The 19263-nt window shown below is 45.5% G+C and overlaps 2 protein-coding genes across 2 annotated transcripts in view; one reads left to right on the top strand and one right to left on the bottom strand.

Annotated features, from left to right (window-relative positions):
- LOC128299584 (coiled-coil domain-containing protein lobo) overlaps positions 1 to 16481 on the top strand; it is a 166366-nt gene extending 149885 nt beyond the window's left edge. The window contains exons 2-6 of the mRNA XM_053035588.1: positions 12415 to 12609; positions 14011 to 15035; positions 15106 to 15172; positions 15504 to 15716; positions 15786 to 16481. Coding sequence (XP_052891548.1) covers positions 12415 to 12609; positions 14011 to 15035; positions 15106 to 15172; positions 15504 to 15716; positions 15786 to 16481 — 2196 coding nt within the window. The remainder of the gene's footprint in view (positions 1 to 12414; positions 12610 to 14010; positions 15036 to 15105; positions 15173 to 15503; positions 15717 to 15785) is intronic.
- Positions 16482 to 16698: 217 nt separating this feature from the next.
- The window catches only part of LOC128298546 (uncharacterized), a 42239-nt gene continuing 39674 nt past the window's right edge, over positions 16699 to 19263 (bottom strand). Inside the window, exon 9 of the mRNA XM_053034304.1 lies at positions 16699 to 19131. Within this exon, the coding sequence (XP_052890264.1) occupies positions 19004 to 19131 (128 nt within the window). The 3' untranslated portion in view covers positions 16699 to 19003. The remainder of the gene's footprint in view (positions 19132 to 19263) is intronic.

The following is a 19263-nucleotide window of genomic DNA, read 5'->3' as shown; positions in this document are numbered from 1 at the left end:
TGTGCGATAAATTATTGTTAGATGAGGTGTCATTTTAATCGGCATATAATTCTCAAAACCGGTCGAGTACTGGGATAAGGTGCTCTTTCAGTATTTGGAGATGGGAATTTCTTCAAAATAATCTGAATTAAAGCATATATTAACTTATCAATAGGTAAGCTCTTCTTGAATAAAGAAAATTATAACAATCATCTCAAATAATCCTTGAAGATGTTGATATCCAAAAACAAAAACTTGTACAATTGAATATTTATGAATCTTTGAGAGTTCACAAGTTCTCAAATATTTAAGACTCCTAATGAATTTCCTTTATCAGTCAGATATCCTTAATAAGAATTTCCTTCTATTCTTGAATGAAACAATTTGTCTAATACTTACCTTTCGACTATTCGTTATGCATAACAAGCCAAGAGCGAAATACGTGGACATAACAATAAACAGAAATAAATCACCAAGAAAAAACCCATTTTTTCCATTCTGACACAGTAGAACACACCCTAGCGAAAACGCTAGAACGTCAAATGGGGTTGGGGGAAAACCAAACTCCGTCACTTTCCACCACCGAACGGGCTGCTGGGAAAAGCGAACGAAGAGGACTTTTTGCATTTGACAAACAACACAATTTACCAACGAAACGAAACAAGCCATCGGGGACAGCCGGAGCACTAGCAGCCTGCTAAAGAAGCTGCACGGTAGTGCCGCACACTGGCACCGAAAGTCGTTCGGCCTGAACGTCGACGGTCTGGCTGGGGTTCGTGCCGGGTTTTGCGAACGCGGATCTGCGAAACGCACACCGCAAAACCGTCCGTCGATCGCGTTCGACCTGATCATCACCTCGCACGGCGTCCCGCCGTCCGTGCGTTTGCGCTCGCATATCGCTTGCTGTCTTTGTTTCGTGCTTTCTTGCTCTCGCGCATCCACGCTCAGCCTTTTCATCTGCAGTGCGTTAGGCTTGAGCCTGCGGCAATTCTTTTTCTCCCGACCCCCCCAACGCTGTATCGCGACGCCTTTGCTACCCCATCGAGTGGCAAACATTTGGCAAACGAAACGGACTGGCCCCACTGAGACACACAACAAACCATCATCATCCGTCCAATCCATCCGAAAAGCTCTCCTCCCCCCGAACGCGACAACACTGCGGGCTTTTTTTTTCAATTTGTTTTCTGCAGCTGGATCGAAGGAAAGGGTTTTTTTTGCGTCCAACCTGTTCTGTCAAATGTTTTGGAGGGTTTTTGTGTGTTGTTTTCACGTTGCGCTTCTTCGCTTCGTAGACGTACGTTTTCGCCTTTTTTTTTGTTGCTGTTATTGTCGCCGTTATCCTTAGACCTTATGTGGGGATGTGGTACCATGTGCCGTGGAGCCTACAGCGTACGAAACGGGGAGGCAGAAGATTACGCTCGTTCAGACTACATATTTGGCGTATTTTGCCCGCGAGGGTCCTCCGCACGCGAGATCCTTGCCCCACCAAGACGGTAATTTGATCCTGAAGGATTGACGGGCTCACGTGCAACGGTCCCGTATGTCTGGTGCGCTTTGATGATTGACAAGCCAGGATGAACGAGTTTGATGCGTGCGGCCTGAATGCATCTCAAGCGGATGAGCGTACGTTGCAGTGTGCAACGAAAAAATGGTATTCCTGCCGATGAAAAGTTACAACTACTGTGCGTTACTGCGTTATTTCTCCGCCGAGAGGAGATCAAGAATTATCCTACCAGGGGTTGGTAAACGATGCTTCACGAACGAAATTCTACGAGAATTCTGCTCTACACATTCCAAGACACCTTACCCATAATTCTGAAGATGCTGCCCACTAATCTGACCGTCCTGCCACGGCACGTGACGACCCATTAGCACATACTTTGGCGGGACATAATTTCCAACGACCGAAGATCGTGAGTAATTCCAACATTTTCACGCCCCGCGTATCGCTGCGGAACGCTCCGGTTTCGGGGTGCAGTGGGTGGACGTGTTTTCGGGGTTCTCCGCTTGTTGCATAGTTTCGCACTACGTCAGCAGCACCAGTTGATCCTGTTGCAGTGGCAACCACTACTACGTCCTTCAAGCATGGCGAGGACTTGCTTCAACATTCCAAATTTATGTGCATCGTTGATTGCGGGGCCTGGAACTCGAACGAACTCCTTCCCTTCTTCGGACAAGCGAGTGTGCAACCCACTGCCGCTGCTGGTGGCCGCGTTCTGGTGGGTGATTTGATGGGTGGTTTAATGGTTGTTTCCTGCCCGGTTCTGAGCGCCCGTCGAAGTACATATCACTTGCTCAATTGTGGACATGCCTAACCTGGCACTGGTTGTAGCTCACTGTTGACCGAAGTGGGTCGATGTACTGGGCGAGCTGCAAGCTTGCCATAATTTCCGTTTTCATGTTTCATAACTTTACCCGAACGCTTGGGTGAATAATAACCCAAATACTCACATCCATTAGAATTGGCACGTACTGCTAATTGCCACTTGTTGCTAAAACTTCGTGCAATGTGAGGGAAAACAAATCTAGCGAGAAATAATCTCTTACTAATCCGTCATTTTCTTTCACCTTTCCCTTAAGATGCGGCCGTCCCTTTGCGGACCCCCCATCCCATCCCCAAACAATCATCATCCTTCCCTCCGCCCGTGCCGCACAGTTCGTCCCTGGAAACGATGCGAGCAATCGAATAAATATCATAATTACTTGCTTATTAATTACGCAACACTATCGCCTCGTCGTCCTGCGCCGGCGGGCCCCATCCACGGCAAAACGGCTCACAAATCCCCTGAGCCATTCTTAAGCACTAATACCCACTCACGTTCACGCACATCAAACGAACGCTGTTGCTGGCGTACGAGGGGGCCAAGCTAGCACAACAAAAGCATAACAGTTTATCATTATTATCATCACGCTTATCGTCATCGTTCGTGTTTCTTCCCCTTCCACCCCATCGGTGGCTACCCGCTTCAAACATGATCAGGCACAACGGAAAAAGTTTGCATTCGTCCAACATTCCAACACCGCCTGTCCCGGGTTGCCCTTTTTGCCGAAGCGTCAAACCTGTTCCACGTTGATCCTCTTAAATCTTCTTACCGAGGTTATGCTGGGGCGAGAAGACGTTGCCGGCGCAACACTTCCGGACCTCGAGACGGCAAACTTGCATACCCGAGAAGCAGTTTGTGATTCTTCCCTCGAGAAACGAGCAAGTATGATGTCTTCCTTAAACGGGCGGCGGCGAGAGGATGCTGGACCCGTTTTGCTGCAGCTACGAAAAACCGATACACTGATTTTTATTAACCCACAAACAATAAATCATTTTCACCCTCTTATTGGCTCTCTCGCGCTTGCTCGCGAACTGAAACCATTTTGCAGCTCTTGTCTTGGCGGATGATTTTGTTTGGCCGTATGCTTTTCACTCACAAATGGTGCGTTTAACCGAAACGATGAATGGTTTCGAAAGACTACTGCGGAATCTCGTGTTTTTTCGGTAACGGTGTGCGAATGCAATTATGTCCCATTTTGAGGAAGGAATGTCTTCTCACCAGGTCGGTTTTGTTTTGCTGTCGTTCACTTTCTTAGGAGGACGATTACTCCAGTCCATTTACTCTTAATATTACCTTCATATTACGCCGGCGCTACTATTAATGTTTGTAATTCATTCAGATTTTAAATTAATTTTATAATGTGCTCAGGAATTCGAAGATATTAACGGACTTAGAATATATGCATAAATACTGCAATATTCTATTTCTAGTCCACAGTTTAAGTCCAGAGCTCAAGCCCAATGTAGTAGACAAATAATCATATTATTTGTGGATTCGGAGATATGCAGTTTTTTTTATTTGACTGCTGAGTTGCTTTGAAATTGTTGTAACTAAATTGATGTTTGTTTGGATTTTGCCAAGCCCATTCTATAAATTTCAAATATAAACGATTTTTCTCCCGTATTGGAAATACGCGAAAATTGGAGATACGCGAATTCCTCACGGATTAGCGGTCCGATGTATTAAGTATAATATTCTTATGATAGTATCTGATTTTGCTATAAACAAGCTATTTCGGCCGAGTACACCCGGCATTAAGTGCTATGGTCAGAGATGGAAATGTCTCTCAATTGATTTAAATTATATCATAGTTTATATTATCATTAGTTATAAGCAGTACAGTATGGAAATTCCTGATGTCACAAAAATAGGTTATCCATTATTATTGCGCACATTCTTAACAAGTCATTATGTACCGTCGAAAGCCATGTGCATGTTTTATTTAAAAAAAACTACCCCTATTCTCAAAACGTCCTTCAACGGTAGGTCAGCTTTGGTTGCAAGCAATTCGGAATTAATAAATCACATTCTCAATTATGGACGTCTGAATTCTTGAACCGAGTAGACTACATACACTACTTATACTACACACCACCACCACCACCAAGAGCAAACGAGACCTGCACGTTGATGGGTTAATCTTTCAAGTGGCACTTCTTACAAAGTATAAGAAAAGAAAAGCAAGCCCCTTCATCCCCCCCCTCCTCCCTCATGCTCCTGTTGAGGAAGGTTGCGACTCCTTACGCCGAAAACGGAAAACTCCCGACTCAAAATATACGATTCCGACCGATGGAGACGCAGACACCGGCACAGACACAACACAGACGCTGCCCCGAATCGGCCCAGGACGAACGTGGAAGCGAAAGGCAGAGATAAGTTTGTTGTCTTGCAGCAGCGCATGTTCCTCGCATGTTTCCACACTCACCTTTAGCAGCTCCACGATTGCCCTGCTTAAGATCGTAATAAAATGGGATTTCTTTGGCACTCAAAAAGCGGGAAAAACTTTCCATGAATGAACTCCTGCCACTGCGTGTCCTCTGGCAGGGGCAACGCCGTTAAGAAATACCGAAACGAACAGTTGTGTTGGTGATGCACGGCATGCAAACACACACTCACAAACCCATTCCCAGCCAGGCATTGGCCGCATTTATGTGGCCCCGAAATCGGTCGTTTTACGTTGCTTCCTTGCCTTCTTTTTTTACCGGCGCACCGGGAAAATCAACTGTCAAGGACGAGGACGAACCTTGAAATGAGGGCAATGCTATACTGTTCCGTTTCTACTATTTCTTGTATTACTACTACTACTGCTACTGCTACTACTACCACCACTACTACTGCTACTTCCTATACTACTACCGATGCAATGGTAGACAATCGAGACGCTGCCGTGGGACAGGACGATGGCACAAAAACTCATAAAAACGGAATCCATCGTGGTGGGAGGGAAAACACGGAACGGGAAGCAGAGTGGCGAACGGGCGCAGAAGGAAATCCTATTCCATTCCCCGGGTGGAGAGATATAATTTTATTTCCATTTTTATATTTATTTTTATTTTTATCTCTCCTTAGCACATCATTTTCCCATTGCAACATTTCCCTGTGCTCTCGGCATTTTCGTACACGCTCCCTCTCTCTCTCTCTCTCTCTCTCTCTCTCTCTGGCACACCTAAATGGAGTATGGTTTTCAAATTTATTTCTTTCCTTCGTGAATTCTTTTTTTTATTACTGGCTTCTGATGCTGTCCGATGATGGTGGAGCTCCATGTATCCCGCCCCCGGCAAGCTTCGTGGTTTCGAAGGTTTTCCCTCGCACACCGGAGAGTATGAATGTTCGGTTTTTGTTACGGTGCGGTTGGTGCACGAGCGTTTTGTTGCCGATTTTTCCCACCCACCCCGGAATGCCACTTGGTCCGAGCATAAGTACATAAATAAACGCTTCCCAACCGCACCTTCCCGCCCTTCCAGCTCGGTGTGTTTGTGTGTTTTCATTCACAAATCCGATTTTACTACCGGCACAATGGGTGGAATGGGTGGGTACTGGAACTCACCGGGTTGTAAAAAGAAGAAAAAAACACACACACACACACAAACACACACAGTACAACTCGACTGGCCACCGGAACGATGATGCAGCAAGGACGACGAAAACGGCCGGCTAAGGGGCTGTTTTGTTGATTTTTATACGTGTTTATTACACGGAAGGTGTGTGTGTGCGTGAAGAATCCGAAAGGAATATCCAACCGAATGCAGGCTGTCAATCTTTGGCTGGATTTAAACGGTGCCACTTAACACTCCATTACCGGGAGTAGTTTGTTTGCGCGGTGGCCTTTAATCCGCTCTTTACATCCATGACCGATTTCCACATTATTACCGAAAAAGTGTAACCGATGATCATAAATATAAGGAAAATTGATCATAAAAACATACACCACCACCATGTATGCTGACCATCGCCAAGGGTTTGAAGCGTTGGATTTCTTGTTTATTATTGACGTACTTATTCATCTAATTTTCTCTATTTAGTGATATTTTTTTTGTAAACACGATAGAAAACGAGTGAAAACCGAATTTTCCAATTGAGATTTTTGCAATGCTTTTCCTGTTACTCGGAACTCAGCAAAGAGACAAACAAATAGGACAGAGACATAAAACTAAATCGAATAAACTTGTTGCATCAATATTTAGAAACTTTATACAGAGCGAGAGAGAGAGAGAGAGAGAGAGGGAGAGAAAATGAGAAAAAAATTGAGAAAAACACAAGCTAAACATACTGATTGGGGAAAACGGTAAACGACACAACATAAGCAGAAGCTTCCAGCTCTTTACCAAACTTTGGATCACTTCTTTTACTTATCTCTTTCCGCTGCTGCTCAGCCGCCCCTGGTCCTTCGATCATGTGTACTTCACTCGTGCACTAATACATAGTATTGGTCACAACAAAAATGAAGTAAATAGGAAAGTACTTCTTCCCGGTCAGTGTCCGGTTGTGGGTGGAAGCGAAATGAAATGGAGTAAAATAAAACGATAAAAACGAAATAAAGCTCACCCTCACCCACTCTCTACGTCCATCCCATTCCCGTCCGAGTGAAAGTGATGGACGATGGAACGAAACGTACACATAGCTGGCGAAGGATTGGCACAATTCCTGTACGGTTTGGCCTTGGCACAGAAAACCCCCGAACAATCCCCGATTAAAGAGGGAAAAAAAAGAAACAACCAACCCAAAACGGAAAGGAACACTGACCGAGGAATTGATCCTTGCGAACTGTTCGACCTCGATAAACTGTAATTGTACCTGTCCGGTTGTCCTGTGCTGTTTGGTTCAGTGCAGGATCTGCCGGCTCTTCACATCGGCAACGAAACAACACAAAAAGTTGGTCGTGGGAAGATGGAATTTAAATTTTTTCCAACACTTTGGCAATCGCGCGCTCTTGGTTCGCATGGGAAATTAGTGAATGTGGTAAGAGGAAAACGAAATAACATACAACGACGCTGCCACTCTGCCCATCAATATCGCGATGGGACCCCGAGTACTGGGCAAGGTCAAAAGGATGCTTCGTTCTGTTTTTGTTGTTGGTTGTTTTGGTTTATGTTTCACCTTATTTTATTTGGCAATTTCCACCGGACAGCGTCATTTCCGACGGTGTGTATGTGTGCATTAGAAGAGGATTGTTTTTAAAAGCATTGGAGTTGGCTTTGCTCTACCTTCGTTCGCCAATGGTTTCCCACATTCTCTTGCGCTTCTCTTTGCGCTGCACAAGAATGTAAAGCTCGCTGGTGGAGGTTCCAGGTTTCCGGAGCATTGCCATGTTTGTGCATCGATTACTGACCATCCCTAACGCTTCGGAGTATTGCACTGAGCAAACGACGATGTCGTCCCGTCTGCCCGCCATCCGTCTTCCAATCGTTTTCCTCTCCACAACCTCTCCTGGATGGTGATGAGTTTGTTGAGTGCAATAAATTGTGTTTGTTCCGAAGGCGTTTGCAAGTCGACCGAATGTAAACAGTTCGAGGATATTCTCGTAAGGAATATACAACGGAGATTATTAGACGGGTGATTTGAATGCGCTGCAAACAAATCTTTGCAGTTCGGTGAATTATGTTGCTCTACTTAGTCGTAAAGTAATTCCACACAACCTGAGACTGTGCTAGTTTTGTTGGGATTTATAAGAATCCTATTTATTATCATTTACTTGTTGTGTTTATTAAAGTTATCTTTTTTATTCATGATTTTATATATAATTGCTATTTTTTCATATTTATGTCTATATTTTTATGTCATACGAACTGTGCCTTACTGTATCTAACTAAACTGGAACAAAACCTACTGTAACTTTTGCTATAAATACCCAATTAGACTAAATGGAAAGAGGAAAAGGTCAAAAATAGTGGTGTATTGGTAGCAACGCCGGTCTTCACACGACAGGACCGGACCAAATTTCCATCCGGACCAAACACCCGTACGCAGAACTGAGCTATGGGTAAACAAAAGTCACAGAAAGCAAGAAATGGTAGGCCTAGTCCTCTTGAGGTTGTTGTGCCGGTGAAGAAGAAGAGCTGGTAATTCATACGAAAAGAAAGTCAACGATGACATGGGTAGTTGTTTAATTTATTTATTATCAAATTTAAAGTGCATTTGTAGTGTTGTCCGAAACGAGTAGAAAGCTTGTTTGACACAGTGAAATTCAGTTCCATTACACGAATCCTTGATTTATCCTATTGAAGGCGACTAGGTACTACACTAATTTCGAGACTAAAAATAGTCCTATTGAAGAGACTATTTTATTTCTATTAAAATCCTGTTGGACTTGGATTGTATTAGACTCTATTGGAAACCTATTGTTTCCCATTAGGCTCCTACCGCAGTCCTTGTAGGTTCCAATCGAACTAGACTCCAACGGGACCAAACGAGGAATATTAATAAAACAAGGAGTAACTCACGACACAGGTTTGGTAAATCAGTTTGAAGTCGGTCGCCATGTATCTAGGATTATCTACTAAGCATTTGGATTGATGTCCGTACACCAGTGCTATGTGATATTTGGCTATTTGGTACGATTTAAGCTTTTAATACGTATATGACCAAGTGGCACTTGTATAGCGTGTAAAAATTCAATAAAACATAATACAATGACAAGAAATAAAATAAAAATTTCATTCATCGATTCACTTATGCACAACTCTAATCAATTCATCAATTAATGAGCAATTCTCGCGCCTCAAAGCTCCAACACACATTTAATACACTTTATTATTGTCAAACTTCGAATCATTTGTCAAATATGCTACCAAAATTGCAACAACAAATTTTCCAATTGCTCCACAATTGATGCCACAAAATTCTACCCCCCCCCTCTGGTCACCGGGAACTGATAACGAAGGCAAGGAAGGAAAAAACACACTGCAAACGCGACCACCACACACAAAACCTTAATTAAAAACGGAGGCACCGAAATATTTCAATCTACACTGAACTGAACGGTACTGAAATGGAATCCAGCCTCGCACATCGTCGCCGGGTTGCGGATTCCATCATCTTCAAGTGCAAATCAAAGTCGGAGTGCAATTTGCCACCCGGCTGACAACCCTATGGAAGAAGAACGGGGTAAAGGCGAAAGAAAAAAAAAACATCACCCACCCACCCAGCACCCCACCTGAGGGAAATGGCTCTGTTCTTCGGGAAAACTATGGATCCCGGAGGTTGCCGATTGTTTCATCAAGCATCAATCGTTGCGAAGATGCAGAACCGAAACCGTCTTCAGGCCTGGGGGTAAAATTCACTCCACCCCCATTCCTCACCGTTTGGAGCCTCTGTGCGGAACGGACAAAAAGTCATTTCTCTATCCCAAACCTACGTGTGTGTGTGTGTGTGTGTGGGGGGTGAAAATGTGCGAATGCAATTACCTTGGTAGTGTTTCATTTTCGATTCCGTTCCCGTCATCGTCGGTTTCCTTCGGTATACGCGTAGTTAGTGTTTTTTTTTCCTTTCCATTTCCACTTTTCCATTTTCCCAGGGCGCTTCATTTCCTTTGATGGATGTTTGGAAAAGTGGCCTCTGATAAGTCGGCTAGCTGTGGTGCCGGGGTAAAAAAGGCCTTCGCTACGATTTCGAACCGGGGAGCGGATCCTTCACGGCGAAAGGACCGCTCAAGGCATCAAAAATGTTAGAAATCTTAAGGCTCACTCACACACACGGGCACGTGGGGCTTGTACCACCTTGTACTTTTGGTGTCACCGTCACCGTTTGTCACCTCGAGGTTTTCGTTCGTTTTGTCGTTTTTGTTTTTACGTGTAGTGTTGTGCTTTCTCAATTTCAGATGTCGTTCAGTTTTGCTCTCCTTCTTCCTCGTATGCGTTATTTTAGTTTTTTGGTGATGATTTGTTTTCGCTTTGGTTGACGTTCGTTTTTTTGTTTCTTTGCACCTCAAAAGCCCTGCCCGTTTTCTTAACGCATTGCTCAGATTTCGATTCTTTCGGTGCTGGTTTTCTGCTTTCCATCCTGCAAGCATTTCTGCGTCTATCATTTTTTTCGCTTCCCGTCTCCTCCTGACTCACCCTCTCCCGGGTTCCCGGGTGCCAATCATCCAATCACTTCATCTCGATGCGACTTTTTTTTGTCTGTTTGTTTGCCGGGGCTTGTTCTCTTTTCGGTGCGCCTTACTTTCGGTTTCCGGCCGGATGACCGACCTCGAAGGATATCGCTTGCGTACGGGATTGCGTATGCGGGTCTTTCAATTTATCTGTGCCGTTTTTGGTGTTGGCACACAGGCACACACACACACCCGTTTGCCCACACACTGAGTACACTGGCCCGTTGGCAAATGAGGGGGGACCCAGCTTTGGCCGGGATTCGGTTCGGTAATTCACACCAATCGGTCGTTGGTGGATTGGAACGTGTTTGCACGCGTACATGTGTTGCCCAATGTGGCACAATCGATGGGTGGGATGGTTTGAGGGCAAGAAAAAGGGGAAAGATTTTGTCTGCATCATCTTCTCTCGGCGCCCACAGTTTCCACCCCGTTCGCTTTCTTATTCTTGTGCGTTTTTCCACATGCATTCTCCCGTGTGTGAGTTCCACACCTCCGTTGAAGTTCCGTTTTTTTTTTTTGGTTGTTCGCTCCCTTCTACACCCTGGGATTCAATCTCAATCACAAACTCAAAACAGAAACTTGCCCCATTGTGACCCGGTGAGCATGAGGGTTTTTGGGCAGTGCAGGGCAAAGGCACCACAGTAGTACACGCACAGAAGAGGGGACGGAGCGAATCCTCGGGTGAAACATCAATCCGTAATCCGTTCACAGACCGACCGATCCGTTCATCATTCTGGATCGTTCGTCAACGATATGCCCCGGCGTCTGTGTGTGTGTGTGTGAGGAACGGTTTCCTCCCCATTTCTCCCCCCCCCCCCCTCTGTATGCATTATGCTGCGATGTTGCGTTATGTTGTGCTGCGGTCTTTTTCCCCCGCTTTTCCACCCGCAAAAGCTCCTTGTCGAGTATGAAAAGCGAGTTCCATTTCGATAAGGTACATCGCCCTACCCCTCCCCTCCCCCCGTTGGAAGTACTCCATCGAAAAGAAAAAACCCTGACAGGACATTCAATAAGCTGGGGAGGGGGTGAGGGTAAAGAAAGCACTGAGTAGTGGAAAGTGGACGAATGTGAATGTGTATAACCCCACTCGCCCAAAATGGAACAACAAAAAAACCAAGGTGGCAAAAAGGATCTATTTTCCCATCCGGCATTATTTTTGGCTTCATTTTGTGCGTGTGTGTGTGTGTGTTTTTTGTTGTTGTTGTTGTTGTACACTCTTTCTTTGCGATTGATGTTCAAGTACATGCACGGCGAAAGTGGACACGTGTGTGCAGTTTAGTTCGATATGTGAGTGTGTATGATGGAGCCTTTTCGATCGCAATCTCTTACTCTGCATCGCAGCGCACACCGACCGTGGAAAAATTGCGACCGAAAGGGACGTCCTCATCAACGGCCAACACACCTTTCGACATCGGGAGGGAAGGGGAGGTTAAAATTGCTTTTCTGTCTTTGGCACCGCCGTCGTCGTCGCTGCTGCCACCTTAATTGACATCCATCCTGCCCGCACATCCGTTAAGATTTGGAGGCTATCAGGGGGTTCGTCGTTTTGGTGCGCATCGATCTTGTACACTATACCTTTCGTGTTTGTACTGTGCGCCAGTCTGTATTTTTTTTTCTTTGGCTAAGAAAATTTCAATTTTCCAAAGAAAGCTTTTTGCAATATCAATTGCTTGCTCATGAGGACAGGTAGTATTGGTATTATTGTTCATGCTACTAATATCGACTAATAATTTTGCTTATGATGAAATCCGATAAAACGCCTACAATTATGCAATCTGCTAAACAACAATAATTTTGTCGCTGAATTACTAGCTTGACAGTGTAGCTCTACTCCTCACCATAAACCCATGCAGTTTAGTCTAAAGCGGGTGAGCCTAAAGGTATGCAATGTATGTTTAGTATCGATTATCAATCATTGCATACCATTAGGCGATACGGAACCGCTGAAAACATTTTTCGAATAGAATCGTCTCGTAACTTTCATGCGTATTTATTTACTTTTTTTTTGCTCCTACCCCACAGCCCACCCGCTTGGTTTCGCCGGACGCGGTGCTCAAACGACGGCAGGCGAACAGTTTCGAGCTGGCAACACTGCTCTGCAGCTTTCTGATCGGAAACGGATTTGCGGCTTGCGTTGTGTCCGGCTACGCAACGCGCGAAGTGGTCAATAACGATCAGCAACGTGTAGTTTGCCCGTTTGTACCGGTGGAGGAGGAGGTAAGATCTTTGATTCACTTCTTAGAACTTATGTTAAGTTATGTTGTTGGGATATTACCGCACGATCAACCGACTTGAAACTGAGTGTAAGAACTCCACATAGTTGGGCCGTGTCTACTGGCGATTGTTTATCCGACTGCTTTATAAACGTAAGCTTGGTGGGTTAATATTATATGACAATATACAGAAAACATGAATGATGTATAAAGCTTCTAATATAATCTAAAAGTGCCACACTCTCAGGATGTTGCCAATTTATTGAAAGCTTCTTCCGTGACCTGGTTCGTTCGGTTCACTTTGCTTCCTTTCCGTACCCAAATCAACTTCGCACGCCCGTTCATCTCGTCTCAAATTACGCCGACGTACCAACTAACCGGCAGTAGGCAACCGTTGCATCAGGTTACGCGCCATTCTGTAACAATGTTCGCGACAAAACCACCACCGGATGCTGTTGCGGCATTCCAATGCGACAGCTTTGCCCGCAGTTAAAAAAAAACTGCGATGCTACCACTCACCCAAATTCGAACGAAGCCTTTCGGTTTTACGGAACCCAAACTCGCCGCATAAGGTGACATCCGGTCGAAGAAATACGGTGGACAAGATGTAATGGGGGGAGCATTTGAGCGAGAAGAGATTATTGCAAAAAAAAACGGCTTCCTGGTATGTAACAAGGTGGAAGGTTGAGTGAAATTTGACCTGTCCTCCGCATGGCGCGGTGATCCACGTTTGAAGGAAGGCCGGCAAGAAAGGCACTTTATTTCCCCCTTTCGCGTACAAGTGGCACTTACCCGTCAAAATACCCAAATTATTCAAACGATCGGCTAATTTGTGTGTTGCCGTGTGTGTATGCGCGTTGTTTTTCCACAAGGATACACGACAAACCACGGTGTGTTGTAGCACGGGGCAAGTGGAGACAAATGTCGTAAAGAACGCTGCATGACATATGTTGCAGCATATGTTCCACACGGACGGACGGATGGACGGTGTGTGCGTGCGTTGAAAGTAGAATAAGAACTGAAGGACAAAACCGCGACCCCCGCAGCTACAGCTTCTTCTACGGTCATTGAACGATGGTAAAGGGTTCTACAGCACCTTAGTTAGTGGCCGATGCGCAAGGATAACGAGGCACTGTGAAGCCGGCAAACCGAAGGCAACAATAGCAGAATGGACCCCGAAACTCTTGGCGAAAGAAAAACGGTTGAAGGAAGCGTTCCAATAAATGAAGAACGCGAACGGCGCAAGGTTAATGATCCGTTGCGTTCTGATGACGCGAGCCGTTAGAAGGAAACTTTGAACTTTAAAATAGAGAACTTCAGAACTCTTCATCTTGTAGACGATTCTTACAAGAATTCACTTTCCATTGTTGTTAATTAGTCACTGTTCGCACTCTCGCCCTCACAGGAAAGCGGCGAAGAGGAACAACCGGAAGCTCCCAACAAGTATCAACTGCGTCAACCGCCCGATCTTCGCAGCCAGTATCTGCTCAACATTGAGGAGGAAAAGGTAGCGAAAGGGCAGGCGGAAGAAGCGAACCGCCTGGCGGCCGAGCAGGAAGAAATCGAACGTTTCGAGCAACCGCCCGATGACCCGAAACGGGGCCACCGAGTACATGCCTGGGTGGCGATCCTGAAGAATGCTCCCTGGTGCTATAAACCCGGCTACCGCGAGATGTCTGTCGATCCGAACACGGGCGAACAGGTCCTGCAGCCACCGTGTGCCTTCTTCCTCGAGCCGTCCACCGGTTTCCGGCACGAGGTGTCGACACCCGACTATCTAGCCATCGAGAGCATCTGGAACCAGCACAACTACTACGTCAACAAGCAGGACCCCGCTGCCGGACTGGCGGCGATGCGCTGGGATCTGGCCGATGGTCGCGATTGGGAACACTTCCTGCCCGGGGAACCGTACGAGCTGCGCGAGGATTGTGCCGTACCGGAGGATCAGGACCCGCTCACGACCGAGGAAGAGATCGAGAAGGAGAAACATCTCGATATGCCTACGTCCTGGGTCCGTTCGCTTAACGTCTCCCGCACCGACTACGAGCAACGCTTCCCGGACGGTGCGAAGGTGATCTACTTCAAGAAGACGATCTACGAACGATTCGCCCCGTACCGCAACCTGATTGGGTTGGTGCGCCGCATCACGACGTACGAAACGCTCGACTACGATGGGCCAATCTGCCGGTGGGAGTTTTACGCGAACCGCGACGATCAGCTGAACCTCGTCCGCATCGAGTATCGGACGAACGTCACGGAGGAACACTTTGACAAGGGGCGTCCGGATTGTTTGCGCTTGCTAAAGCATCGGGCCGCACCGTACAATGAGTATGAGCTGCGATTCTTTCACCAGTATCGCTTCGACGCACTGCGGACACTTATCTATCACGCGTCATACATTCAGGAGCACTACGACAAGCGTGATGATCTGTAAGTGAACGAATTATTATCGTTCTGTTCTTGTTGCTTTTTATTTAAATTTTCCTTCATACCTTTGCAGGTTGTATTATCGCGAGTTTCACAATATTCCCAAGGATCAAATCACAAAGGAACCTAGCAAATTGACGGTAAGCATATGGAGTGTTGCAGCAATCAATTAATTAGTTAATTAAATCACTGCAAAATGTTCGCATCGTGAACACAGTAGCGACATCTGTTGTGCGCGCCATCGTCATTCAATCACCTGCCAACAGGTGGCGCTAGCAGAAACATCATCTCTCTCATTCGAGCAGTCTCTGCTCGAATTTTATTCGAGTGCACTATGTTTCAACACGCAACCATATCGGTTCTGTTGCTGAAAAAGGAAATAACAATCCTCCCTTAAAAGAGAATAAATAGCAGACTTAAGATGTTTAATTCAAAGTAGCTGCACAAATTAATGACAACTCCACGTTTCAGCATATTAACGAGAAATTCCACCAAAACCCATCCAAGATACCGGTAAAGGATATCGCCATTCGGAACTGTTACATTCAGGACAACAAGATCGCACTGCAGTTCCATTATGGGGAGGATTGTATTACCGCCTCCACCAGGGAATTTGTCAAACCACCCAAATCTGAGATGGGCGAGGAGGTGCCGTACGATCCCAACTGTACATCCGGCTATGTGGTAAGCGGCCACGGCATGGCATTCCGCATCCACATTTTCCTCTCACCCACTCATTTTCGTACCTTCCAGTCGAATCCCTGGGACCCACAGCCGACCCAGCTGGATCTGTTCCTGATACTGAAGGAACAGCTCCGAGCGGAAGAGCTCGCATCGCACGCCTTTCGTCGCCGTGTGGTCGAAATCGACACCATGCTCAGCGAACGGCGCAAGCAAACCGACTCGCCACGGCTTACGAACAGCCTGTTCGATCCGCTCCGCAACGGAGAGGCCCGCCAACTGCGGCTGGCCAAGTACGAAGCCATCAAGGCACGGGAGGAACAGATCAAGCAACAGCAGGCCGATTTCCTAGCGCCCTATCTGCTCCGCCTCGGCGACACCAGCAAGCGGCGGGCCCCGACCCGCGCCCAGGTGATGGCCCTGTACCGTGACTGCACGACGGATCTACGCCATTTCTACCAACGGCTCGAGGAGGAGCTGCGCAATCGCTGCGACGATCTGATCACCGAGGAGCAGTCACTGAAACGGTTCCTGTCCCGCTTCCAGCAACACTTTGAGGACGCAGAGTACGAGAAGTTTATCGCCGAGGGTGAAACGATCGAGCGGGACAAACACATACTGCAGATGCGGCTGGAGAACATACAGGACGACTATCGGCGGAAGGCCGCACATCTCCGGGAGGCGTTGCGTGCGGACGAACGGCTTCGCCCCTATCTGGGCGCTGAGATGGAGTCGCCCGGTGAGCGAAGCGATTATGAGGATGAATGAAACGAACAGAGGCGGTGGTGGTGATCAATGATCTAATCTTATGTGTGTGGTTTGGCTCACTTTCTAAATGATTGTACTGAAATCTTTCAATATCAGCAATAAATATGAAACATTTACATTACCCAATCTACTTAACCAAGCAGCTATTGTTTGTGTTACTTTTCTTTCCAACTAATAGTAACTGCAGCGCAACGTTGTAATTGTATTCGTTTGATTTACTTGTTTTTTTTTATTCAAAAGTAGTGTAATTCTTTCATACATGTTCGGCGATTCTATTGGATTTGTTTTATTTATTTATAATCTGTTTGTGTGTGTTTTTCTTCTTCTTTTGTTATTTGTTTCTCTTCGATGCTTTGCTGCCCTACTCCCTTGACTTGACTGTTCAATCCACAATCCGACGATACTAATGATAATCAAATCGCCCTAATTTTCTCCCTTCCTTTCTCATTTCATAGTGTGTGTGTGTGTTAGTGTATGTGTGTCCATGTCCATTGTTGTCGCTGCTGCAGCGCTCAGGAGAAACAGATGAATTCCGTTCATCTGATGCGATTTGCTAACCGCGACGATCTCCGATTTTCAGTGGGAATGTGCTGAGAGCAGCAATTGTATTTTTTTTTCTCTTAACTTTCGTTCTGTGTGTATTTTTTGTTTGTTTGTTTATTCTTTATCCATATTATAGCACATCTTCGATTTGCTTTTGTGCAAATCCCCCCCCCAATAGCCTCGATTGGTTCTTCCTTCGTGAACTCGCTCGCTCATACATTATTGATATCGGTTACTAATGTGTTGTGTGAACGTGAGTCTGTGTTTGTTTTGTGTCACTTTGTTTAAGATGTTTCCTTTTGTTTTGTTAGCTATTAGTATATGCGTGTGTGTGTGTGTGTGTTGTAGATTTGTGTTGCTTGTCTCACCGTATGTAATACCTTTTCATTAATGTATTTGACTATTAGTGTATATACCATTGTTTGACTAACCGATTGTGTTTTTATTCTTCCCTTCGTCTCGTTTCGTTTTCCGGCCTATTCTTCTCCTAGTTCCACTAAATACTATCGAGTTAGGTTTTCTTTTTATTACAGTGCAGTTTAGTGGTTGTTTTTTTCTCATATTTCTTCGATCGCTTTACATTTCCTTTCGGCTCTAAGCATGATTGATTTTGTCTTTTCTCAGTTACATGATCCTTTACATGATTGCACCCTGCCTTTTATACTCCTGGTGCCATCCTTCACTTCTTCTTCCCCCTAACTGATTACTCTTTCGCGTCCAAGGATTCACGCCCTCACTGTGTGGTACAAAATATCTAAATATATAGATTAAATGTATATGCACTGTATAGGTATGTATGTGTATACATATATATGTATATATATATATACTCCCTTTGGGTATAATTAAATTAAAGAAGTACAAAATTATTCTTTTTCGCTTTCTATCTCCCTCCCTCTCTCTCTCTGTTTCCTTTGCTGCTCCACTTTTCTTTTTCTTGTGTCCTATGTCCTGAAATTTCCATTGTTTGTTGTAGTATTATTACACTGTTACTGACGACCTTTTGTTACGATAATCCATTTGTTTCCGGTTCCGTGTTCTTCTCTCTTTCGCACTGTACAAGGATAAACGGATTCTCTTCTCTTTTTTCCTTTTTTCTGTTCGGTTTCTTTGTTTGTTTTAGCTAACATTTTGTTTGTGTATTGTTGTGTGATACTGTTACTAATTTTTTTGCTTTCTTTAGGGGAAAAGTCTTGTTTTCGTGACTTTTTCACCTTTTGCCCTCGCATTTGTTCCATTATTATCTACGCGTTACGTGGAAGGTGAATGTCAGTCGAGGATGAACGGGGCAGTAAACCCTTCGTGCCTTCATTTCACCACGCATGAGTTTCCATCAACGGAGTGATTCGTACTCCCACGGCCGCTTTCATCAGCGCACTATTTACAAGTAAATTCGATTTTCCACTGCATTTCATGTTCAGCTGCATACGAAATAGCCGCTAAATAACTAATTCTTTTTCGTTTTTCTCCTCTATCTCTCTCTCTGTCTCCCTCTCTATCGCTTTCTACTAACTGCTAAACCACGGGGAGCGATACTAAGAAAGGAAAGAAGGGAAAGTGGTAGCTAGTAATGTACAATGGCCGTGTGGTTGACGGAGAGAGCTCGTGTTCTGGCTTCGAAAAAACGGAAAGTACACCATCGGAACCGCGCGCTTCGTTCACCTGTGTCTCCCAAACCCTACCCTATCCGTCGTCCGTCGAACTGATTTCACATTCTTCAGTTCATTCCGCCCGAAGGGACACCTTCGGACACGGCTGTTTGGGCCTTTTTATCGTGCGTGAGTTCATTGTTCGATGCCGGTCTTTATCATCCATCCCATCTGGATCCACTTTCTTGCGCTTTGCAGCCGGGGTCCTTTCACCCAAATCACTGTAACGGGCGTCCCACCCTTTACAAGGCTCCGCTGCACTGTTCCCTTGTCTTCCGGCGCCCCATTCCGTTCCGTTCCGTGGTGCCAAACTTAAATGAGAATTAAATGTTAATAGCTTATCGATAACGAGCCCGTCTGACCAATGCAGCGCCCTTCGTCGTCGAACGTGGCCAGCGTTAGGCGGGCGAACTTGTTGCTCAGCACACCGATGCCATTGTTTTTGATTGGGTTTGGTTCTGGAATGGAGATAAAGTAAAGGGCAAAAAGAAAAGGTAAAGTGAATTTGTTTGTTCATCAATCATGGCGCAGGTAGGGTCAAAGGTAGAAAGACGGAAACTTCTTGGGTTTGGTTCTTAATTTAGTCGATA

Source organism: Anopheles moucheti, chromosome 2 (assembly GCF_943734755.1).
Source record: "Anopheles moucheti chromosome 2, idAnoMoucSN_F20_07, whole genome shotgun sequence".
Classification (NCBI taxonomy): Eukaryota; Metazoa; Arthropoda; class Insecta; order Diptera; family Culicidae; genus Anopheles; species Anopheles moucheti.
This window is presented reverse-complemented; position numbering and strand designations above follow the sequence as displayed.